The sequence below is a fragment of the Salvelinus sp. IW2-2015 genome, linkage group LG27 (assembly GCF_002910315.2).
Source record: "Salvelinus sp. IW2-2015 linkage group LG27, ASM291031v2, whole genome shotgun sequence".
Classification (NCBI taxonomy): Eukaryota; Metazoa; Chordata; class Actinopteri; order Salmoniformes; family Salmonidae; genus Salvelinus; species Salvelinus sp. IW2-2015.
This window is the reverse complement of record NC_036867.1, coordinates 8,044,607-8,069,688: the sequence shown is the minus strand read 5'-3', so window position 1 is coordinate 8,069,688 and position 25,082 is coordinate 8,044,607. Positions and strand designations below refer to the sequence as shown.

At 42.9% G+C, this 25,082-nt stretch overlaps 2 protein-coding genes and 1 pseudogene across 5 annotated transcripts; all 3 read left to right on the top strand.

The window, feature by feature from the left end:
• Positions 1-288: 288 nt before the first annotated feature.
• thtpa (thiamine triphosphatase) lies at positions 289-2,505 on the top strand. Its single transcript, XM_023973445.2, has 4 exons — positions 289-402; positions 627-702; positions 1,096-1,650; positions 2,275-2,505. The coding sequence occupies exons 1-4, from the start codon at positions 397-399 to the stop codon at positions 2,373-2,375; spliced, it is 738 nt and encodes a 245-aa protein (XP_023829213.1). The 5' UTR covers positions 289-396; the 3' UTR covers positions 2,376-2,505.
• Positions 2,506-4,850: 2,345 nt separating this feature from the next.
• On the top strand, positions 4,851-22,336 carry LOC111953273 (DDB1- and CUL4-associated factor 11). 4 transcript variants are annotated; one of them, XM_023972439.1, is made up of 15 exons: positions 4,851-5,009; positions 7,280-7,502; positions 7,807-7,934; positions 8,203-8,321; positions 8,410-8,474; positions 8,689-8,789; positions 8,965-9,111; positions 9,472-9,526; positions 10,042-10,110; positions 10,243-10,300; positions 10,557-10,742; positions 14,777-14,930; positions 20,365-20,517; positions 20,728-20,834; positions 21,058-22,336. In XM_023972439.1, the coding sequence occupies exons 2-15, from the start codon at positions 7,291-7,293 to the stop codon at positions 21,127-21,129; spliced, it is 1,626 nt and encodes a 541-aa protein (XP_023828207.1). In that variant the 5' UTR covers positions 4,851-5,009; positions 7,280-7,290; the 3' UTR covers positions 21,130-22,336. The 4 variants fall into 4 exon arrangements, with proteins under 4 accessions (XP_023828207.1, XP_023828210.1, XP_023828208.1 ...); XM_023972442.2 differs by having other exon boundaries at positions 7,255-7,502; XM_023972440.1 differs by having other exon boundaries at positions 4,851-5,301.
• Positions 22,337-22,434: 98 nt separating this feature from the next.
• On the top strand, positions 22,435-25,012 carry LOC111953275 (fat storage-inducing transmembrane protein 1-like; annotated as a pseudogene).
• The last annotated feature ends 70 nt before the right edge of the window (positions 25,013-25,082 follow it).

Sequence of the window (25,082 nt, the reverse complement as noted above, 5' to 3'; positions counted from 1 at the left end):
ATTGGCATTTTCCAATTAGGCCTAATAGGACCCCTGTCCAATTAGGACACTTGTTACAGTATGTTCACCAAGCCCTTTTATATTACTGTACATCATATTGTGTAGTACTGCATGACAATAGTTTAATTATTCACGAAATATGGGGGATTATGGTGAAAACAAAGATACAAATAGTATAGATTATAGGTTTAAAAAAGGCACTAACAGTGTTTTTCAATCTCTGTATTGTTCTGCGTTATTATGACGGGCTATGATGCTCAAGAATGCAGTAAGCACCTAGGTGTCCACACTGCGCCTGTCTAAAATACTTGCGGCTGTCAGTGATTTAGTCAAAGCTCAATCAACAATCTTGAACCTATTTTACAAGACTGTTGAATCGGTAATAGCGGTCGTTAAATGGAGGTGAGGGGTAGCCTATATGAATGGTATAACGCTAACGTACTAGTCTTGTGTTACTCCTGCACGCGCTCTGTATTTAATACAGATCGTAGCTACGTTTCCACACTGCAGCAAGGCCAATATTGGGACCATATATTATTTCCCAAATGGAATTTATCATGTGTAGTTGTTAGATTAATTTATTTCACAGTGAGCATTTTGATGCTGATAAATTTGTGTCATTACAGAGTACAATGAGTGTGGAAGTGGAGAGGAAATTTGTCTGTGACGCTGACATTCAGAAACAATTGGAAGAGATAGGAGGTGTGTAGCCTCCAAGTTGTACCATTGTGCCCAAAGGGCATTTCCATAACTCTTGATTTTATATTAAAAACACAAAAAAAATGATTGATGTAGGCTACTTACAATATAGAATGCACCATTTTAATGTATAATGTGGGCTAACTACTAGATTAATTATAGTGGAATGCTGCTGATGAAGGTTGGTAAAGAAAGCTCAAATGTAGATTACAATGTTAATTTAGTTTTATCAGGACAGATTTTATTTTTAATACTTACTTGATATCATTTCTCAGTATACTTACAAATTAAAAACAAAATTGCATCCTTTTCAGCAGTGAAAACTATTCATTCAAATGAAATGTAATACATTTTCTCTGCACCCTTCCCTCTTTCTTGCAACTTTTCTCTCACCAGCGGTGTGTATTGGTCAGAAACAATTCCAAGACAAGTATTTTGACACCCCAGACTTCCWTCTCACCTTGAGAGATGTGTGGTTGCGTTGTCGCCAGGGATGTTGGGAACTCAAATGCACCACAGTTACGAAGGCAGAAGACAGAGTGGGGGAGCCTCAGAAGGCAGAACTGTGTTCACGCTATCAGGAGATAACCAATCTGTCTCAAATTCAGTTGAAAGTGAGAGAGGTCATGAAAGAAGGTAATGGGGAGCAAAAAACTGCCAACCAGACGCACCCAGTGGTCCATCAAGACACACCCAAAACTGAAGGTGCAGAGAATTGCCCCACAGGGAATGAGTCCTGGCTGATGGAGCTGAATCTGGTTTGCTTTGCAGAGTTTACAACACAGAGGTGTTCATTCACTTTTGGGGGGGAAGGAGATGAAAGTGGAGTGCGTGTAGACCTTGACCAGGCCGACTTTGGCTATTGTGTTGGGGAGATAGAGGTTCTCGTGCCAAAGGGAGAAGACATTCAGTCTGCACTGAGGAAGATTGAAAAGACTGCCCAAAGACTGGGTGAGCAGGGGATGCTGGGTATCAGTCATTTATGCACTTATTATTATTTTAATTTTCATGGTAATGGTTGTTTCTGCCAGAAAGCATGCATCATACAGATTGATGGTATATATGTATTCTACTAATGTCTTCTTAAAGATAATTTAGTAGCACTTTATGTTACATCATGGAATAAAATGGTAATAACATGGTAATAGTAATGTAACAAATTATTTATACTCACAATAAAAACATTCACAACCCTTAATTTCAGTATAATTACATTCATGTTTAAGGGTAATAGTTTGTTATAAGACTTTAAGAATTAAATAAGAGTTTAATAAGGAAGATGGTTGGAAAAAGGGATAGGTATTGTTACCCCTCTATACTATGGCACAAAGTATGTGGTGTAACCCTGAAATAAGAATATAATTATACTGAAATTACGGGGTATCTGGGCAAATAACGTTTCAATGTGAGTAACTATAACTTGTTACCATATCATTACCATGTTATTACAACTTTATTCTGTGCTGTATTGTCACACCTTAGGGTTCATTTTGTATTTATATGTTATATTTATGTTAGAAATATTTAATATTTTCTTTATTTTTCCCTATTTCACCCTCTCCCCCTCATCTTTAGGTCTGTCTGGCGATCAGAGGGTTCAAGGAAAAATGGATGTGTACCTGCAAAGATACTGCCCAGAACACTATGCAAAATTACTAAGTGCACATATATTGTAAGAAATAGTAGCTGGAAGGTAGCTGACTAATGTCATTGAAACTTCTGCATGTCCTTAACTTTATCTAATTCAAGTGGTTAACACAAAAATGATGGTCTCTTTTTGTTATTACAATAAACAATGAAAAGTTATTATGATTGGTGCCCTTGATTTTGCTTTCACAAGACATCATAATTTCATATGTCCTGCTATGCTGTCTGGGTGTCATAGGCCTAGTACATAGTATTCAACCACTTCTAAAGAATAATGAACTACCACCCTGTCCACTTGCAGAGTCACTGAACAATAATTACATCTGCCATTCAGCATGTTTTGGATCCACTTTTGCTGGAGACATAGGATGATTGGGAATGGGAATGTCTTCCAACCTCTTATCGCCACAGGGTGTGGTTGGTCTTGTCCTGCTTACCAACCTTGAAAAAACAAATAAACTAATACCATTGAGTTAGTATAGTATATAATTCCCTTGCGAAATGAAATACAAAACATATTTGAAAAACAAGATCCTGTGCAATCATACATTTAAGATAGTTGTGTACCTACAGTTGAAGTAGGTCGGTTAGGACATCTACAATGTGCATGACACAAGTAATTTTTCCAACAATTATTCACAGACAAATTATTTGACTTATAATTCACTGCATCACAATTCCATTGGGTCAGAAGTTTACATACATTAAGTTGACTGTGCCTATAAACAGCTTGGAAAATTCCAGAAAATGATTTCATGGCTCTAGAAGCTTCTGATAGGCTAATTGACATAATTTGAGTCAATTGGAGGTATACCAGTGGATGTATTTCGTTGCCTACCTTCAAGACCTCAGAAAAAAAATTGTAGACCTCCACAAGTCTGGTTCATCCTTGGGAGCAATTTCCAAACGCCTGAAGGTACCACGTTCATCTGTACAAACAATAGTACGCAAGTATAAACACCATGGGACCACGCAGCCGTCATACCGCTCAGGAAGGAGACCCGTTCTGTCTCCTGAAGATGAACGTACTTTGGTGTGAAAAGTGTAAATCAATCTCAGAACAACAGCAAAGGACCTTGTGAAGATGTTGGAGGAAACAGGTACAAAAGTATATTGTTCTACAGTAAAACGAGTCCTATATCGACATAACCTGAAAGGCCGCTAAGCAAGGAAGAAGCCACCGCTCCAAAACCGCCATAAAAATAGCCAGGCTACGGTTTGCAACTGCACGTGGGGACAAAGCTCGTACATTTTGGAGAAATGTCCTCTAGTCTGATGAAACAAAAATAGAACTGTTTGGCCATAATGACCATCGTTATGTTTGGAGGAAAAAGGGGGGGCTTGCAAGCCGAAGAACATCATCCCAACCGTGAAGCACTGGGGTGGCAGCATCATGTTGTGGGGGTGCTTTGCTGCAGGAGGGACTGGTGCACTTCACAAAATAGATGGCATCATGAGGGAGGAAAATTGTGTGGATATATTGAATCAACATCTCAAGACATCAGTCAGGAAGTTAAAGCTTGGTCGCAAATGGGTCTTTCAAATGGACAATGACAAAATGCCTTAAGGACAACAAAGTCAAGGTATTGGAGTGGCCATCAGAAAGCCCTGACCTCAATCCTATAGAAAATTCGTGGGGAACAACTACTTCAGGTCTTAGAGCGAGTGACGTCACCGATTGAAGTGCTATTAGCGCGCACCACTGCTAACTAGCTAGCCATTTCACATCGGTTACATGGGCAGAACTGAAAAAAGCGTGTGCGAGCAAGGAGACCTGCAAACCTGACTCAGTTACACCAGCTCTGTCAGGAGGAATGGGCCAAAATTCACCCAGCTTATTGTGGGAAGCTTGTGGATGGCTACCCGAAACGTTTGACCCAAGTTAAACAATTTAAAGGCAATGCTACCAAATACTAATAGKGTATGTAAACTTCTGACCCATTGGGAATGTAATGAAATAAATAAAAGCTGAAATGAATCATTCTCGCTACTATTATTCTGACATTTCACATTCTTAAAATAAAGTGGTGATCCTAACTGACCTAAAACTGAATTTTTACAAGGATTAAATGTCAGGAATTGTGAAAAACTGAGTTTAAAATAGTTTAAGGTGTATGTAAACTTCTGACTTTAACTGTATATCTATAATAAATTAAAAATATATATTTTTAAGAAATATTAACAAAAACAAATGTATAGCAGCCATATGAGATTAGGCTAGTTTGGGGAAGTACTAGGTAAAGTGCTAAACCTTATGTCATCACTATAAAGTGWTGCTATCCCTGCGGTTTTATGGATGTCCTCATTTCAGAGTTTTCCTGCGGAGAATGTCATCCATGTGTAGAGTAGGCACGAGGTGAATTTTCTACACATCCAAGTTTCAACATGTCTTGTCAATTTGCACTGGCACAAATTGACTGACTTGGTAGCTTGTTCTCGCGGGAGTAGGTCATGTGACACCAAAAGGGCTGGGGCTCTCGCGCAGGTTGCTCCAGTATTGTAAACCATAGAAAAAATAATGAGTTTCTATGTTGTAAACAACATGGCGCATCACGGACTTCGCAACTTCGGTCTGGTATTATCTTGAAAACATCGCAGCGAAAACGGCGTATCATCCACAGATAAAAAACGTTTTCTTAAACGGACTCGTGACAACATAATTGGCAAGTTATTTTGCTTAATATACAGCAACAAATAACTGTCAAGCGCGTGTAACCTTATACTTAGAACAGTGTAGGTATCTTTAGGCTAGGCTAGCTGTATTAGCTAACTAGCTAGCTAGTCAGACAATTCATGCGATGGTTAGCTCGTTTTTTGTAACGAACGTTAGAGCAAGTCGCTTGATGATTTTTGCCACTACATTTTCTTAGCTAGCTAAGTCTTTGATAGTAGTTGTATGTCTGTGTCAAGAAGACACGGTCAATCTCTTACACGTCAGGCAGCTCACCCATACAGGTGAACAGATTTTGTTAAAGTAACGTTAACTATCCTGTGTTTCCAGATTGTTATGAAATATTACTTATAATTAATTACAACATGAGTTAAATAGTTTACCTTCCCCAAAATGTTAATTAAAGCAGCTATATGTAACTTTTTGGGGCGACACGACCAAATTCACATTGAAAAGCTATTTCACAGCGGTTTTGACAATATTTGTCGACATCAACGTTAACGTTACTTGTTTTGTCACTTAAACTGAAATTAGATGAACTATTAGAATTTTAAAAACCAGCAAATGGCGGAGCGATTTCTGCATATTGTACATTTAAGGAACTATGTTAATAAGCAGCTTTTCTGTGTTGGAATGGTGTGGTTTTATGTCTTGAAAAATATTTATGCGAGTAGACAGCTGATTTGCCAGTTCATTCTCCTTAGGAGGATGACATCCTCTATGGGGAATTAGCAAGCATCAGAGCCATATACACTGAGTGTACAAAACATTASGAAAAACTTCCTAGTATTGAGTTGCACCGCCTTTTTTTCGCGCAGCGTTGGAGTTCTTGATACACTCAAACCGTTCAAAGGCACTTAAATCTTTTGTCTTGCCAGTTCACCCTCTGAATGGCAAACATATGTTTTATTTGCCTCCAGGCTTACAGCTGTAATATGTAACTTTTTGGCGACCCTACCAAATTCACATAGAAATGTGTTATAGATCTGTCATTCAAATTTCTGGGGGGGGCAGTTATTTTTTTGTACCCTTTTTTCTCCCCAATTTCGTGGTATCCAATTGGTAGTAGTTAGTCTTGTCTTATCGCTGCAACTCCCGTACGGACTCGGGAGAGGCGAAGGTCGAGAGCCATGTGTCCTCCGAAACACAACCCAACCAAGCCGCACTGCTTCTTGACACAATGCACATCCAACCCGGAAGCCAGCTGCACCAATGTGTCGGAGGAAGCACCGTACACCTGGTGACCTGGTCAGCGTGCACTGCGCCCGGCCCGCCACAGGAGTCGCTAGTGCGTGATGAGACAAGGATATCCCTGCCGGCCAAACCCTCCCTAACCCGGACGACGCTGGGCCAATTGTGAGCCACCCCAATCTCCCGTGGCACAGCTAGCACTGCGATGCAGTGCCTTAGACCACTGCGCCACCCGGGGGGCCTGGGGGGTAGTTTTAACCCTTTTTCTCACCAATTTTGTGATATCCAATTGGTAGTTACATTCTTGTCCCATCACTGCAACTCCCGTACGGACTTGGGAGAGGAGAAGGTCGAGAGCCATGCGTCCTCCGAATCACACTGATCGCTTAACCTGAAAGCCAGCCCAACCAATGTGTCGGAGGAAACGCCGTAAAGCTGGCGACCGAAGTCAGCGTGTTTGCGCCCGGCAGCCGCAAGGAGTTGCTAAAGTGAGATGGGACAAGGACATCCCAGCCGGCCAACCCTCCCCTAACCCGGATGACGCTGGGCCAATTATGTGCCGCCTCATGGGTCTTCCGGTCGCGGCCGGCTACGACACAGCCCGGTATCGAACCCGGATCTGTAGTGACTACTTTAGCACTGCGCCTTAGACCGCTGTCCAACTCGGAAGGCTCAATCTGTCATTCTCATTGGAAGCAAGTCTAAGAAGCGGTAGCTCTGTCTTATGTACGCTATTTCTATGCTTCCCGTTCTTAAGTTTAGTTTTTGCGTCTTTTATTTTCGGTTTTGTACACCAGCTTCAAACAGATGAAAAAAACAATATTTTTATTTATGGAAAATATATTTCACAGTGTTAGATAGTTCGAATAATTGCAGTTTATGTTACAAAACAAGTATAGTGTATGGAATCCTCGTACTATCAGAATTTTTGCAACAAGGCAATGGCGGAGAGATTTCGTCTTAGTGTGGGAAATATATAAAACACAGGAAATCACGTTTTTCACTGTGCCTTTAAAGCATTTGTCATCATTATTCACTTCTCATAGACAACATCATTGACTTCCCTGGCAGGCTCTCAGTATATGGGCTCTCAGTCTAGTTCTGGGATGTCCGGCGGTCGGGGCTCCAGTGGCAACCCTGACCAGTCTGAAGCGGAATCCAACCAGAGCAGCAGCAGTAATAACAGTAACAGCAGTAGAAGTCGCAGATCGGCTGAGGGGCAGCAGGGTGACAGGCAGTCAACAGCAGAGGAGGACGTCGATTTAGCTCAAGTGCTGGCTTACCTATTGAGGAGGTAAGTGGAAGCTGGGACTGGGAGACAGTCTGACCATAGCCTGTACAGTAGCCAAAGAGTAGACCTAGCACTAAAGAAGTTCACTCTGCTCCAAGTTTAAAACAAATACTCAACACAAACTCACATTATTGCTTCTCAGCAGAGGTTTATTTTTTTATCATGGCACTCATAAGGAAATCATGCCAATGCAGAATAGAGTGCTTTCTCCTCTGGACTTGTGTCCTATGTGTAGCCTAGTCCTAGTTCATGTCAATGAGCACAAGTGTTTCCCCATCCCTCTCCTCATCTTTGTGTGTACATGAAGGGGCCAGGTGAGGCTGGTCCATGGGAGTGGAGCAACAGGCCTGCAGCTCGTCCAGTCGTATTCGGACTCTGACGAGGACAGCGATGGGGCCTGGGAGGGGCGTCTAGGAGACCGTTACAACCCTCCCGGTAAACCAAGCTGGGTTTCATTGAGTGCACTAGTCACATTTAATCCTACTTTTTACTTTGTGTGCAAGCAATGGATGAAAAATGACCAAAAAACATAATGCTATTCCTTCTATCTGATATAGTGCTATTCGTATAGATATTCCAATGCACTTGACACCACAGTTAAAATAAAAGGTATTGGCATTTTTGTTACACAAGTGTGTTTACACATGTATATCTACTTGCATGCCTCACTGGTCTCTTGCTCACTGCTCCTGTGTCTTGTCAGTGGATTCCCAGCCAGACACTCAGGAGTTGGACCGGAGTGAAATCCGGACTCAGATCCTCTTGACCACGGCCTCATCTGACTTGAAAGGCAGGCAAAGCTTCACCCACATGCTAACAGAGGTGAGGGCAAGCATTGTTGGGCAAGCATGTTGGGTCTACTGAGTTCCTCAGGTCTAGAGGGTGATTCTGATTTGTGTTACTCTCTCAGAGGGAACAAGGCCGATGTCGAGGCTCCAGTTTTTCTCACGGAGAGTGTAGTCGCATTCGCTCACAGTGAGTATGACCAAAACGCCTCACATCCACACACTAAAACTAAGCACCGTAAACTCATTGCAGAAACAAGTGAAAGGGGATGTGTTATGAATTGTTCCACTTAAAAGTTGTAATGAATAAAGCCTTATTTATCTGACCATTGACCTGAATGTTGACAGATGAGTTGCCTGTTGTTGCTGAAATCCATTGGTGTTCCGTTTGCACTTCTCCTCAGTTTCCTGCCCAATCATGTGACACACAAGGACACATACCAGCAGAAAGCGTTCTGTGGTGTGTACAGTGATGATGGCAACATGTTCCTCTCTGCCTGCCAAGGTAAGGACGTGAACACAACCGTTACAGTAGACTGGGGAAATTATTGAAATTCCTTTAGTTCTAAAGCACTGTGTTTACATGTACATTTACAAAATGGATATTAAAACAATGTCACATTTTTATTTGTAGTGACCACTGATTTCTAAAACATGCATCCCTTTCCTGGCTTTCCTAGACCAGAACATCCGTTTGTATGACACCAGTAGCGGGCGCTTTAACCTGAAGCAGACTGTGAAGGCCAGGGACGTCGGCTGGAGCGTGCTGGACGTATGCTTCACCCCCGACTCCCACAACGTGCTCTACTCCAGCTGGTCTGATTACAGTAAGGCTAGGCCACCAGAGCGAAGATACCACCCACACTGGGGGGTGCTGCTATTTTAGTCACCCTGACCTTACCATAGATGAAGGAATGGGTAGGATTATAACTTATTTTGAAGATAGTGAGGTGGAAGGACGGCGCTTCAACCAACATGAGACGAGGCGTAGTCGGTAATCACAGCTATGTCGATATAATATAAAAGAACTCAACTCTAACTCATTTTGAAATCAGTTATTTCTAAACATTAAAACGGATGTTTTTTGCCATCACGATCTTCACCAGAATATATCTATTTTGGGCTTCTTGTCATGATGTCACTGGGGTGTATTTTGTACTGATGTGTGCTCTCTTGTACCCCTCTAGTTCATGTCTGCAGTGTAGATGGAGACAGTGAAACCCATACCGCCCTGGACCTCAAGTTAGTGTTTCCCCTCATAGTACTCATAGCTTAACCAATCAGGTAATAAACTGTTCTACCTACAATCCTCTTCATTCACAAGGATGCCTGACCTTGGAACTTGCTATCATTTCAACCGGCCATTGTTCATTTTGTGTGCCACTATAATGGAGCAACAGGAACCATTTAAATTATATGAGTTCATGATATATTACATGAAAAGCCGAGTGACTCCATTTATGTGATTTTTCCACTTTTTTCCTGCTGTTTGGGAGAAATCCTAACTTCTTTGTAACTTCAACGTTTACTTAAATTATATGAATTAGTGTAAAAGGGGTTCACTGAATCAGGGTAGCTCGTGAGGCTACACTTGCACTGAACTTTGAGCTACGCGCATGTTTCTCTGAAGCTAGGATTCAACTTTTTGAGAGCAGCACCATTTTAGGCCAATTTTTTCCATGGATTGTCGAGGATGTTCCATAATTGGTGATGTCTCAGTGGAGGAGGCTGGTTAATGTTCTGTTCTTCCCTCTTAGCCCAGACGAGAGGAGGTTCTGTGTCTTCTCTCTGGCTGCCTCCACAGACGGAAAAGAGATCCTTGGAGGGTTGGTGCACACAATTTCTTCATCCCAATTTTACATTTTCAGATCAATTTCTAATATTTTTTAGTTGGTTAGGGACATGTTTAATAGCCTACAGTGCATATCTCACTCTCCGTTTCTTTATTTTCTTCACAGAGCAAATGATGGCTGCCTCTACGTCTTTGATCGTGAACAGAATAGGAGAACCCTTAAGGTCTGTGTCTGTGCTTATAGACCATATTTGCTGTTGCTGTTGACATTGGCACTGCGAGTATTTAGTCACCCTCTGTCTGCCCACCAAGCTTCACACTATCGCCTTGCTGACGATACAGAGCGTCCCTCTTATCTTGGAAGCCCTCTGTGTATATCACAACCCACCTCACTGTGTTGACCTCTGCTATCTCTTTCCTCCTCACTCTTTTACACACTTTATCCCCCCCTCTCCTCTTCCCTCCTCCCCTTCTCCTTAGATTGATGCTCACGAGGATGACGTAAACGCGGTGGCTTTTGCTGACAGCTCGTCCCAGCTGCTGTTCTCGGGCAGCGACGACGCGCTCTGCAAGGTGTGGGACAGGCGGACGCTGCGGGAGGACAGACCCCAGCCCGTGGGCCAGCTGTCTGGACACAGAGACGGCATCACCTTCATACACAGCAAGGTAATAGAAAAAACACTAGCTGCGTGTGTATGTGTCCAGCATTTGTAATCACCCTCTACACATTAGGATACAATGTATGTAATCATCCATATCAAAGCACTATTTGAGTACGTTCAGTGCCCACAGAAAGTATTCATACCCCTTGACTTATTCCACATTTTGTTGTTACAGCCTGAATTCAACACGGATTACATTCTTTTCCTCATCTACACACAATACCCCATAATGAGAAAGTGAAAACATGTTTTTCTAAATGTATAAAAAATGAATTACAGCAATATCTAATTTACATACATGTTCACACCCCTGAGTCAATACTTTGCAAAAGCACCTTTGGCAGCGATTTAAAGCTTTGAGTCGTCTTTGGTGTCTGTATCAGCTTTGCAAATCTGGATTTGGGATTTTCTCCCATTCTTTCTAAAGATCTGTTAAGTTAGATGGGGAATGGAAGTGAACAGCAATCTTCAAGTCTTTTCACAGATTTTCAATGGGATTCAAGTCTGGGCTTTGGCTGGGCCACTCAAGGACTTTAACAATTTTGTTCTGAAGCCTTTCCAGCGTTGGTTTGGCTGTATGCTTGGGGTCATTGTCCTGTTGGAATGTAAATCTTTGCCCCAGTCCAAGGCCGTTTGCATTCTGAAGCAGGTTCTCATCAAGGGTTTGCCTGTATTTGGCTCCATTCATTGTTCCCTCTATCCTTACCAATCACCCAGTCCCTGCTGCTGAAAAGTCAATTCACAATTCTATGTAGGAGATCTACGGACATTTCCTTGGACTTCATCGTTTCTGCTCTGACATGCACTGTCAACTGTGGGACCTTATAAATAGACAGTTGTTAATTTCTAAATCATGTCCAAACAATTTAATTTTGGCAGGTGTACTCCAATCAAGTTGTAGTGACACCTCAACGATGATCAAAGGAAATTTGATGACACGGAGCTCAATTTGGAGTGTCGTAGCAAAAGGTGTGAATCTTACAGTACCAGTCAAAAGTTTGGACACACCTAATCATTCCAGGGTTTTTCTTTTCTTGTACTATTTTCTACATTGTAGAAATAATAGTGAAGATCAAAAACAATGAAATAACACATGGAATCATGTAGTAACCAAAAAAATAGATATATTTGAGATTCGTCAAAGTAGACACCTTTGCTTGATGGCAGCTTTGATCTTGGCATTCTCTCAACCAGCTTCATGAGGTAGTCACTGGAATGCATTTCAATAAACAGGTTGCCTTAAGTTAATTTATGGAATTTCTTTCCTTCTTAATGTGTTTGAGCCAGTCAGTTGTGTTGTGACAAGGTAGGGGTGGTATACAGAAGATAGCCCTATTTGGTAAAATACCAAGTCCATTTAATGGCAAGAACAGCTTAAATAACAAAGAGAAACGACAGTCCATTACTTAAAGACATGAAGGTCAGTCAATACGGAACATTTCAAGAACTTTGAAAGTTTCTTAAAGTGCAGTCGCAAAAACCTCAAGTGTTATGAGGAAACTGGCTCTCATGAGGACCCCACTGGAAAGGAAGACCCAGAGTTCCAACTGCTGTGTTTTTGTGAGCCACAGAGTAGGTGAAAGAATGATCTCTGCATGTGTGGTTCCCACCGTGAAATATGGAGGAGAGGTGTGATGGTGACACTGTCTGTGATATACACTGCTCAAAAAAATAAGAGAAACACTTAAACAATACAATGTAACTCCAAGTCAATCACACTTCTGTGAAATCAAACTGTCCACTTAGGAAGCAACACAGATTGACAATAAATTTCACATGCTGTTGTGCAAATGGAATAGACAACAGGTGGAATTATAGGCAATTAGCAAGACACCAATAAAGGAGTGGTTCTGCAGGTGGTGACCACAGACCACTTCTCGATTCCTATGCTTCCTGGCTGAGTTTTGGTCACTTTTGAATGCTGGCGGTGCTTTCACTCTAGTGGTAGCATGAGACGGAGTCTCAACCCACACAAGTGGCTCAGGTAGTGCAGCTCATCCAGGATGGCACATCAATGCGAGCTGTGGCAAGAAAGTTTGCTGTGTCTGTCATCGTAGTGTCCAGAGCATGGAAGCGCTACAGGAGACAGGCCAGTACATCAGGAGACGTGGAGGAGGCCGTAGGAGGGCAACAACCTAGCAGCAGGACACGCTCCTGCCTTTGTGCAAGGAGGAGCACTGCCAGAGCCCTGAAAATGACTCCAGCAGGCCACAAATGTGCATGTCTGCTCAAATGGTCAGAAACAGACTCCATGAGGGTGGTATGAGGGCCGACGTCCACAGGTGGTGGTTGTGCTTACAGCCCAACACCGTGCAGGACGTTTGACATTTTCCAGAGAACACCAAGCTTGGCAAATTCGCCACTGGCGTCCTGTGTCTTCACAGATGAAAGCAGGTTCACACTGAGCACATGTGACAGAGTCTGGAGACGCGTGGAGAACGTTCTGCTGCCTGCAACATCCTCCAGCATGACCGGTTTGGCGGTGGGTCAGTCATGGTTGGGGTGGCATTTCTTTGGGGGGCTGACACAGCCCTCCATGTGCTCCGAGAGGTAGCCTGACTGCCATTAGGTACCGAGATGAGATCCTCAGACCCTTGTGAGACAAATTGCTGGTGCGGTTGGCCTGGGTTCCTCCTAATGCAAGACAATGCTAGACCTCATGTGGCTGGAGTGTGTCAGCAGTTCCTGCAAGAGGAAGGCATTGATGCTATGGACTGGCCCGGCCGTTCCCCAGACCTGAATCCAATTGAGCACATCTGGGACATCATGTCTCGCTCCATCCACCAACGCCACGTTGAAACAAGACTGTCCAGGAGTTGGCGGATGCTTTAGTCCAGGTCTGGGAGGAGATCCCTCAGGAGACCATCCGCCACCTGAATCAGGAGCATGCCCAGGCGTTGTAGGGAGTCATACAGGCACGTGGAGGCACACACACTACTGAGCCTCATTTTGACTTGTTTTAAGGACACTACATCAAAGTTGGATCAGCCTGTAGTGGTGGTTTTCCATTAATTTTGAGTGTGACTCTAAATCCAGACCTCCATGGGTTGATAAATTTGATTTCAATTGATAATTTTTGTGTGATTTTGTTGTCAGCACATTCAACTATGTAAAGAAAAAAGTWTTTAATAAGAATATTTCATTCATTCAGATCTAGGATGTGTTATTTTAATGTTGCCTTTATTTTTTTGAGCAGTGTATTTAGATTTCAAGGCACACTTAACCAGCATGGCTACCACAACATTCTGCAGCGATACACCATCCCATCTGGTTTGTGCTTAGTGGGACGATCATTTGTTTTTCAACAGGACAATGACCCAAAACACACCTCCAGGCTGTATAAGGGCTAGGAGAGTGATGGAGTGCTGCATCAGATGACCTGGCCTCCACAATCACCCGAACTCCACCCAATTGAGATGGTTTGGGAGGAGTTGACCTGCGGAGTGAAGGAAAAGCAGCCAACAAGTGCTCAGCGTGTGTGGGAACTCTTCAAGACAGTTGGAAAAGCATTCCTCATGAAGCTGGTTGAGAGAATGAAAAGTTGTCATCCTACACAGTAGTTAATAGTGAAAAATTTAGAAAAACCCTTGAATGAGTAGGTGTCAACTTTTGACTGGTACTGTATGTGTAAATTAGACATTTCTGTACTTCAAAAAAACATTTCTAAAAACATGTCATTATGGGGTATTGTGTGTAGATAGGTGAGAGAGAAAAAAATATTGAATCCATTTTGATTTCAGGCTGTAACACAACAAAATGTGGAATAAGTCGAGGGGTATGAATACTTTCTGAAGGCACTGTACATGGTCAAATGTATTTTTTATACACAACTGGACAGGTCAAAGCTATGCAGTGCTGTTTCACCAATCAGAAAGGGTTTCGATCAGTGAGGAAGGATGTATTATTAGTATTTTTACCCTCATTCTGTGGTAACGACATCTTCTGTGTGTCCGTTGACTGCACAAATCACCCGCAGGGACAACTATTTCTGTCAGGAAGATACACATCCATCATTATTCTGCCCTCTCCATATGGCAGGGCGATGCACGTTATCTGATCAGTAACTCCAAGGACCAGTCCATCAAGCTGTGGGACGTGAGGAAGTTCTCCCCCAAGGAGGGCCTGGCGGCCTCGCGGCTGGCCGTTACCCAGCAGAACTGGGACTACCGCTGGCAGCAGGTGCCCCAGAGAGGTGAGAGGCCTGGGGAAGGGGGTCAGGGTGTTAGGGACGTTTGAGGCAGAAAGGTTGTTATACATTACTGGTTCTTCTTCTAGCTTGCACATTAGATTAGCAAGTGGGCCACTCCAATTGCAATCTTCAATCATAAGGTACTATGCAAGTATACATGATTAAATGGATCCAAACATTTTTTTCTATTTATTACACAGTTGAAGTCGGAAGTTTACATACACTTAGGTTGGAGTCATTAAAACAATTTTTTTCAAACATTCCGCAAATTTCTTGTTAACAAACTATAGTTTTGGCAAGTCAGTTAGGACATCTACTTTGTGCATGACACACGTAATTTTTCCAACAATTGTTTAGACAGATTATTTCACTTATTCACTGTATCACAATTCTAGTGGGTCAGAAGTTTACATGCACTAAGTTGACTGTGCCTTTAAACAGCTTGGAAAATTCCAGAAAATGTCATGGCTTTAGAAGCTTCTGATAGGCTAATTGACCTCATTTTCGTCAATTGGAGGTGTACCTGTGGATGTATTTCAAGGCCTACCTTCAAACTCAGTGCCTCTTTGCTTGACATCATGGGAAAATCAAAAGAAATCAGCCAAGACCTCAGAAAAACATGTGTAGACCTCCACAAGTCTGGTTCATCCTTGTGAGCAATTTCCAAACGCCTGATGGTACCACATTCATCTGTACAAACAATAGTACGCAAGTATAAACACCATGGGACCACGCAGCCGTCATACCGCTCAGGAAGGAGACGCGTTCTGTCTCCTCGAGATTAACGTACTTTGGTGCGAGAAATGCAAATCAATCCAAGAACAGCAGAAAATGACCTTGTGAAGATGCTGGAGGAAACCAGTGGAAAAATATCTATATCCACAGTAAAACGAGTCCTATATCGACATAACCCAAAAGGCCGCTCAGCAAGGGAGAAGCCACTGCTCCAAAACCGCCATAAAAAAGCCAGACTACGGTTTGCAACTGCACATGGGGACAAAGATCGTACTTTTGGAGAAATATGCTCTGGTCTGACGAAACAAAAATAGAGCTGTTTGGCCATAATGACCATTGTTATGTTTGGAGGAAAAAGGGGGAGGCTTGCAAGCCGAAGAACACCATCCCAACCGTGAAGCACGGGGGTGGCAGCATCATGTTGTGGGGGTGCTTTGCTGCAGGAGGGACAGGTGTACTTCAGAAAATAGATGGCATCATGAGGTAGGAAAATTACGTGGATATATTGAATCAACATCTCAAGACATCAGTCAGGAAGTTAAAGCTTGGTCACAAATGGGTCTTCCAAATGGACAATGACCACAAGCATACTTCCAAAGTTGTGGCAAAATGGCTTAAGGACAACAAAGTCAAGGTATTGGAGTGGCCATCACAAAGCCCTGACCTCAATCCCATTAGAAAAATAGTGGGCAGAACTGGAAAAGCGTGTGCAAACAAGGAGGCCTACAAACCTGACTCAGTTACACCAGCTCTGTGAGGAGGAATGGGCCAAAATTCACCCAACTTATTGTTGGAAGCTTGTGGAAGGCTACCCGAAATGTTTGACCCAAGTTAAACAATTTAACGTATGTAAACTTCTGACCCACTGGGAATGTGATGAAAGAAAAAAAGTTGAAATAAATCATTCTCTCTACTATTATTCTGACATTTCACATTCTTAAAATAAAGTGGTGATCCTAACTGACCTAAGACAGGGAATTTTTACTAGGATTAAATGTCAGGAATTGTGCAAAACTGAGTTTAAATGTATTTGGCTAAGGTGTATGTAAACTTCTGTGTGTGTTTGATATATATTTTCTTTTACTTTTTACCCCCTTTTCATCCCAATTTTGTGATATCCAATTGGTAGTTTAGTCTTGTCCCATCGSTGCAACTCCCATAAGCACTCGGGAGAGGCGAAGGTTGAGAGCCATGCGTCCTCCGAAACACGACCCTGCCAAGCCGCACTGCTTCTTGACACACTGCTCGCTTATCCCGGAAGCCAGCCGCATAAATGTGTCAGAGGAAACGCTGTACAGCTGGTGACCGAAGTCAGTGTGCATGCGCCCGGCCCGCCATGTGGAGTCGCTAGAGCATGATGAGACAAGGACATCCCGGCCAGCCAAACCCTCCCCTAACCCAGACAACGCTGGGCCAATTGTGCGCCACCTCATGGGTCTCCCGGTTGGCTGCGACACAGCCTGGGATCGAACCCGGGTGTGTAGTGACCAGAGCCCAGTGTTGAGGATCAGCGGGGTGGAGATGTTATCTACCCTCACCACCTTGGGCAGCCCGTCAGGAAGTCCAGGACCCAGTTGCACAGGGCGGGGTCGAGACCCAGGGTCTCGAGCTTGATGACGAGTTTGGAGGGTACTATGGTGTTAAATGCTGAGCTGTAGTCGATGAACAGCATTCTCACATAGGTATTCCTCTTGTCCAGATGAGTTAGGGCAGTGTTAGTGCAAACAGCAGTAACATCATTGCATGTGCGATAGAAGAGCACAATATGTGCTGTAATTTATTTTACCATGCTGCAYAACGCTCCTCAGCTCCGCAACAAAAACAAAAAATGAAGGTGGTAGTCGGCCAGTGGCACTGTTTCCCCCTACTGCAGATTCCGTCTTTAAAAAGAAGATGGAGAACTATCTATAGGACATAGAGATAATTAGAGGACACAACATTGTGGATGTCCCATTATGGTGTCTGTGAGAGCATGGGCAGCGCCATTGAGGCCATCTCCATTTTGAAGTAGTCCGTTTTCTTCTACTACTTCTATGAGATGGTAACAAACTGAAAGGGCGCAGACTGCCACATGGAGTGTTATTTGAACAGGTATAATGACGAGGTTGATGATTTACTGCCACCTGCAGTTATGAAATGTTTGCTCACGAGTATAATTCATTGGCTGATCCCTCCTGATGACCTGGAGGGAATTATGTGATCCTTCCTTAACCTATAGAAAGTCTCACCCAGTTGACTACTTGAAAATGGTGAAAGTCCTCCGTGGCGCTGCCCATGCTATAACAGGTTTTTGGGCACAGGAGTCCTCTATCGCTATGCTATAAGGTGCTAAATACCAGCGTTTTGGCGCAGTTATAGGTGAATAGCACTAGCTAACGTTAACCAAGCAAAAATAAGTAAAGAAATGCGATAGTTGGAGTTACAGTATTGATATAAAATGGTCAAAAATAATATCGCAATACTCTACTGTATACACCCCCCCCCCCCCCCCCMYCCCYMCCTACAGTCAATGTTCCCTCTAAGTTGCGCGTGTGCGCAGTAGCCCCGGGACTGCCGTGCAGAAATATCAGCCCACAGACAGACAGAGTTTGAACTTCACTCAATTTTCTAGAGCAGTGGTCACTAACCGGTTGATCACGATCGACTGGTCGATCTCCAAGGCATTCCTAGTCGATTGGTCAGATTGTCTGCAGAAACGTAGCGGGCATAAAAGAAAGCTACAGCAAAGTTGTTACTGTGAGATTTAAAAACGTTTAAAACATGACTAGAGAGAGACGAATACAGCAAAGAGCTGCTGTTTTTGAGTGAGTTCAAGTTCTTATTCAGCACTCTCAACACTTTGTATTCAAAACTTTTATGAGACATAAAATGCACTTTCTTCCTATTTACACTCGGCTCTATAAAAAAGCAGTGCAGCAGTAATKAATTATTAGGGAAGTGCATCTATAGGCTTGCGTTATTATTAGTGGCTAGGATCTTTTTTAATATCAAGGAATATTTCACGTTCTGTTCATAGGAGTAACAACATGAATTTGTGCATGAGGCAGGAATAATGCAGTGCGACTCGTGTTGCGCCACCAGCTGGAAGACTGACCCTTTTTGGTCAGGGAGAGCGAAGGGATGTTGAGAGGCGGACCCTCAGATTTCTGCTCTCCCTCCGCTGATACTGACCATCAGATGCAGGCACCACCAGCCCAGTAAAATAAAAAGCAAATTATTTAAATGTATGCTCACTCAGATGTGCCTCATAAGTAATTCAACAACAGATCTATTACTGGTGTGATCATATAGCCTACCATAAATGTTTGAATATAATGGCACAAACATCAATGCATTGGCAGGGCAATTCAAGCAGAGCTAATATGCTGGGATAATGTATTAGGCCAATAGCTTACTGCACAAACCTCATTGTTACAGTACTTTTAATTTTAATTGGTAAATGTTGCATAGGTTTATGTTTTTTAAGTCAAATCTGAGCGGTTGATCTTGGCTTGCATTTTGAATCTGTGATATTGACTCAAAAGGTTGGTGACCACTGTTCTAGAGTTTTCCCTGTTAACACTATCAACGTTTCCCTTTGCTGTGGTAATTGTGATCGAATCAACGCAATATTAGCTATTTACAATGCAACATCCCGAAACAAAATTATCTATGCAAGAAATGCAGAACGCATCGGAGTAGGATTCTATTGCATTGACACATATGACTCAGACCGGTGCGGCATAAAAATCTGAGCTGCAGTAGGCCTATATGCAAATAGTCCATTGCCATATATGGATCTGTGCCATTTTACGTTTAACTGTACTGTGTTTACAGCATGAGCGGTCGTGAGTAGATGCACTTGTTTTGAGATCAAAGCGAGAGCTGCATGTAGCCACGTGCACATTTTGTTGTTATCCTTTGCAAGTTAGTGAGTTATTAGCCCAGTTATAGATTATTTGTGGTCAGCAATAGGGGAGTGATTGCTTCCTACGAGAGGACAAAACGTGTATTTCTAGACACCTTTGAAAAGCGAGCCAGGTGAACAGCTTTTTTGTTTGTCTTAAAGGGGCAGTGTTGTATTTTGAGACAGGCTTGAAAAAGCTAAGTAGCCAATATGCAGAGGGTAGCATAATTTGTCTGATTCTCTGTAATAATGGTATGGGAATAATAATGCATTTTATTTAGTAAAGTGGTTTCCTGCGTCAAACAACACAACATTATCAGTCACCTCCTCGTCTGAAGAACAAGTGGATAAACAGGTTAATGTCAAGCCCTGCATGTTGTTTTCAAAAGTCTCATGGAATGTAGGCCTACATTGAAAACCACACGCAGGCTGCTACTGTAGGCTGAATGATAGAACAGCTATTTCCTTGTTAAAATGTTATGAGATGCATTTTCTCCATTTGTTTTTGATGGTAGTCCACTCTGGTAGGCCTACATTATGATCAAATAGCCACAGTAGCCTACGTGGCCACTGTTAACAGTAACTTAAAGCAGGTACAGCCTCAGTGTTCACAGTAAACACGCGCTGGAAGACCTGAAAATCTGCTCAGTGCCGAGGAAACATTGCCTACAGTATCTTTTGAGCATTCATCCTCTACTACATGTCCTATTTGTAAATATTTGGCCATAAGGCAGCTGTATTTGACTGTGTAAATAGAAGGCGGTGTTGACTGACCTGTCGTTTGCCTGCTGTGCTTCTATTCGCCTGTCCTCCCAGCCCTGAAGAGACACAAGCTGACCGGCGACACCTCGGTGATGACCTACAGGGGTCACGGCGTTCTGCACACACTCATACGCTGCCGTTTCTCCCCGGAGTTCACCACCGGACAGAGGTTCATCTACACCGGCTGCTCCACTGGGAAGATCATCGGTGGGTCACTATGCCTGGGTGTGGATGTGTGTGTGTTGAAGAGAGAAATATAGTTTGATTCTGTTTATGTAGAATGTAAAGTGTGTACGTATGTTGGTCTGTATCTGTGGGAGAGAGACATTTTGTGTGTGTGACTGTGTGTTTGCTAACACGTGTGCTAGAGGGAGTCAAAAGCATTGTAAAGGGGTATAACGGACTGTTTGTGTCCAGTCTATGACGTGCTGACGGGCAGCGTGGTGACCAGACTCTCTGAGCATGACGCGTGTGTGAGGGACGTCAGCTGGCATCCCTACCAGGACAACATCATCAGCAGCTCCGTAAGTCTCTAGCTGGCTCTGCTCCACTCCACTGAGGGGCTGGCGTCAATTCAGGAAGTTAATTTAGACCATTCAGAATACCTATCTCATTAAATCAATGTGCATGTAAGTTCTCTTATCTTTCCTGTCATTTAACATATTGTTCCTTTTCCTCCCTCTAATTCACACTTCCCTCTTTATTTTTCTCTATTTCTCTCCCTCAATCTTAATTTTTTCTTCACAGTGGGACGGAGCAGTGCGTGTTTGGGAGCACAGGCAGACCCACCCACTGGATGAGGAGAGGGAGAGGGACTGAAAGAAGGACTGGAAGTGATGATGTCATAGGTATGGGATAGCCTGACCGTGTCAGTCAGTGACATCACTCTGGGGAGGGGTGGAACCACAACAGAGGGAGAGAGCGAAACAACAAGCTCAGAGCAAACCGTGAAATCTCATTGATTCAATGCTGGATAACAATAATTATAGTGTGATTGTGAAGTGTTAATCTCCCAATTCTACCTTTTTACTTCCCTGTGTTGGTGCAGAAGCCATTATTACCCCCCGTATTCGCCAATCTGCAGAGAACGGCAAAATTTTAGCGAGACAGTTGAGGCATTGTCTTCTGACAGGTGGTGTTATTCCTACACAGCACTAGTCCCTCCACCGACAGTGCAGACGGAACCATGCTATCTAACTTTAAGACCATGCCAGTTAAGGAGAGTTGATGTCTCTTCTCATGCAAGTATAGGCTAAAGAAGGCTAAAGCCTTTTCTAAGTTGGGCTGGAGTCTTTTATGCAGAACCTATTAAAGCTCAAAGCTAACTAAATGCTTGCTCCGAGAGCCCCCAACAAGCCTCTAAACAACAGTATGTTTTTGTTGCTTTGAGTAAAAAGCATCACCCAAATAATGTATACTGTATGTAGACGAAAACAATGTTATAAATTACAGGCGAATTGTGAACAGCCACAAAGACTTATGACAATTCAGTATAAGATATAATACTTTAATGGTATTAATGTCCATGGGTAAGAATAAGTTATTTTGGAGTCCAACAATTCCAATTCAAATATTTGAATGTGTGAATAATGTGTGTTGGGGTTTAAGACACAGTGAAGGGTTGGGGGATGTGTGTGTGCACGTGTGGATACCCACTGGGCAAAAACTGGTTGAATCAACGTTGTTTCCACGTAATAAAACATTTAAAACAATTTATGGGAAGTTGAATCAACATGGAAAACTGATTGGATTTACAAAAGTCATCAACCAAAGGGAATTTAATATTGTTTTCACCAAACTTTTAACCTAAATCCGATGATGAAATGCTTTGTTGATTTCACGTTGAATTCACATTTGCTGACAACTCAACCAATAGTAAATCAAAACTAGGTGTTAAAACTAGACGTCTGCCCAGTGGGTACACACATTAATATGTGTGTATGTTGTTTGACTGTGTGTTTATATCGATGTTCATGTTCCAATCTCAATTGTTTTACAATATCAATAAAACATTTATTTGAACATATTCAGTTATTTTGTAGAAGTACATAACCTGCCAAATACAGTCGTCAGAAATAATATGAAGGGAATTGCCAGATTGATATCAGGAAAGGTTATCTGATAACAACTGTAATTGTTACTACTTTAGCCACCTGTCTTTGCAGTAATTTGCTTTAGATGGATTTTCACGAAAGTCGCTGCTTGAGCAATAAGAAGCAAGAGGGGATTTTTTTTTTTGAACACCGCTTTAAATTAGTGCATAGCCAACCACAGTTAACAGACAATTAGTTGCTATAGAGCCACATCATAGGTCCGTGGGGGGGTATTGTAACGGCAGGAATGTTGTTTGTACTCTAATATTAGAGTCAGATTTCTTGGCACTCTCAGAGAGCAAGGAAGGAGAACGAGTGAACAATTAACACAAATATAGGATGGGAGCTGTCTGGAGACTGGCCTCTGAGGCTATTAGTAAGTATCTCTGATAAACCACTAGGGGCTTGTATCTGAATGAATACAGGCAGATGTTAAGTGGTGGGATACATGGAGCAGCATATAATGGAATGTTAAGTGGTGGAATGGGTTTTAGAGAACGCTCTGTGAGGCATGTGTTGCTTTTGACAAACACAGACAACAGGGATGGATTCAAATAAGCTTTGACATTGACATCTGAGCCTTTGAATAGAGGGCCTAGAAAAGAGGACTTGGCCAAAAAAAGAGACTGGCTTTTACTCTAAATGTATTAACAATTTTATATGGTCATTTGTGACATGATATGACACAATTATACTTACATCACAATACTGGTGTATGGAGAGTATTGTATTCCATTAGTACAGTACCAACGCTGGTTGGAAACATTTCACAATCTATTAGGCTGCTCTTGTGTGCAGGGCCAGATTAAGAAATCTAGGCCCAGGCACACCATCATTTTCTGTAAACAAATCTGTGCACCAAGATGCAATTCAATGCGTGGTAAAATGTACTGTTGAAGAGAAAGGCACTTTATAATAAAGCCATAATAACATTTGCAATGTGGCATAGGCTACAGTTGAGCAGAGGTGTTTTTAGGATTTCTGAGTTTAAATGTATAGAGAAAGTGGAGGGAACACTGGAACACCAATGATAGGAGAGCACAGCACTGAACAGATAAAGCTGCAGTACATACTCCATAACAGAGTACACTCTCGGCCAACAAGAAGAGGTAGGAAGAGGATGATAAAAAAATAAAAGAATCTAAAGATGTGACTGAAGAAAAGTGAATAGAAACAACGGACCGAAAGATTGAAAACAAAATCAAATGGAATTTTGGAAAATGAACATAAGTAAACTACACCAGTGGCTAAGGAACAGAGCTGACCAGGCAAGCTCGTCATGATGTTCCTCAGCACAGTTCTGGTGGCTGTGACAGACCTTTGGGCTGGACTGCTTGTTAGTGCCATATTCAGACACCCTTTTACCTCCTGTTGTCAGGCTTGGTTCTGTTTGGACCAGCGCTGAGTCTGGGTTTCCAAGTACAGCATCTTTGCAAACAGAAACCACTACCTCTGCAGGTGAGAAGACTGTCGACATAGACCAACACCCAACAGTATTATGGGGATTAAATGGGCAAGATATAGAATATTGGAGAGAGTAGATAAAAGTTAAATTCTTTCTCGCTTACTGTTGCTTTGTGATAATGAATATATTGTTTATGCTACCTGATTTCACACAGATAATATTCACCCAGTATCCATACCATCTAGTTCTGTCCCGAGCTATATAGCCATCTTACATTTACTGTAGAAGTCTGCTTTGAATTCTCTCAGGATGTTCCTGTGATTGTGCTGGGGTTGGGCCTGTGTCTTCACGGGCTCCTTCATCTTCCTCTTYTCCATCCGTCGATCCCCCTCTCTCTCCCTTCGCCACCTCTCACAGATAGCTGTCATGGGAGTGCTGTGGTGGTGCTGTCACCATCTTCTGACTCTGCTGGAGAATGCAACAGGTAGCGGCTACAAGCCAATGCCTGCTACTACAGGATGGGGGCCTGAATCTGGGCCATGGAACCAGTGTCCAGTGCAGTCTTTACTCTTGCTCCATGAGGGCAAGGCCTCATGCCTGAAAGCGGGCATGCTGTTGCGAGGCTGGGAGGTCTCCGAGGACACCCTCCTCCTCTGCCTCTGCTGCCTCCTCCTGGCCGAGGAGACTGCCATATTGGGGCCCTACCTGGCCCTAGGAGGTCCCTCAGGGGGCCCCACGGTGCCTGCTCTTCCTGCTCTGTGTCTCCCTGCTGGGCTTGTGGCTGATCATGCTGCTCTGTCTGCTGGCTCACTTACCATAGGTTCCCCTCCCAGCTGCTGGGGGGAGCTCTAGAATATCTGGGCTGGAGGGGGCTGTACCAGGGCTGGTATCATTTGCAACCAAGCTGATGCTSTCCTGGGTGGCCTGGAGAGGGACTACTCACCACCACTCAGAGAGCAGTGAGAGGGATGTCCATGACGTGTGGAGGCACTGACCAAAAAATGTATGTCTTCGGATAAGAATGGTTGACACTCCACAGCAAAAACAGGCTCTGCTTGATATTTTATAAAAACTAAAGTTATCATTTTTGTTTACACTTTTCTGGTGCTTTATATTCAATGGGATAACTCCTAACACCAWTAAGATAGAATTGGATGATAACAGGACGATGACGTACATTACCACAGGATTGAGTCAAGTCTCAAACTTTTCACATGTTTCCTAAACAAAATATTTAAATACTTTCCAATCTCACCTTGAGGCAAAAAAGCACA

Excerpts from the sequence above, each read along its gene's own strand:
- LOC111953273 (XM_023972439.1), top strand. The coding sequence starts at position 7,291 with ATGGGCTCTCAGTCTAGTTCTGGGATGTCCGGCGGTCGGGGCTCCAGT. Across the intron at positions 7,503-7,806 it reads CTGGCTTACCTATTGAGGAG|GGGCCAGGTGAGGCTGGTCC; the intron begins GTAAGTGGAAGC and ends GTGTACATGAAG. Across the intron at positions 9,527-10,041 it reads CATACCGCCCTGGACCTCAA|CCCAGACGAGAGGAGGTTCT; the intron begins GTTAGTGTTTCC and ends CTTCCCTCTTAG.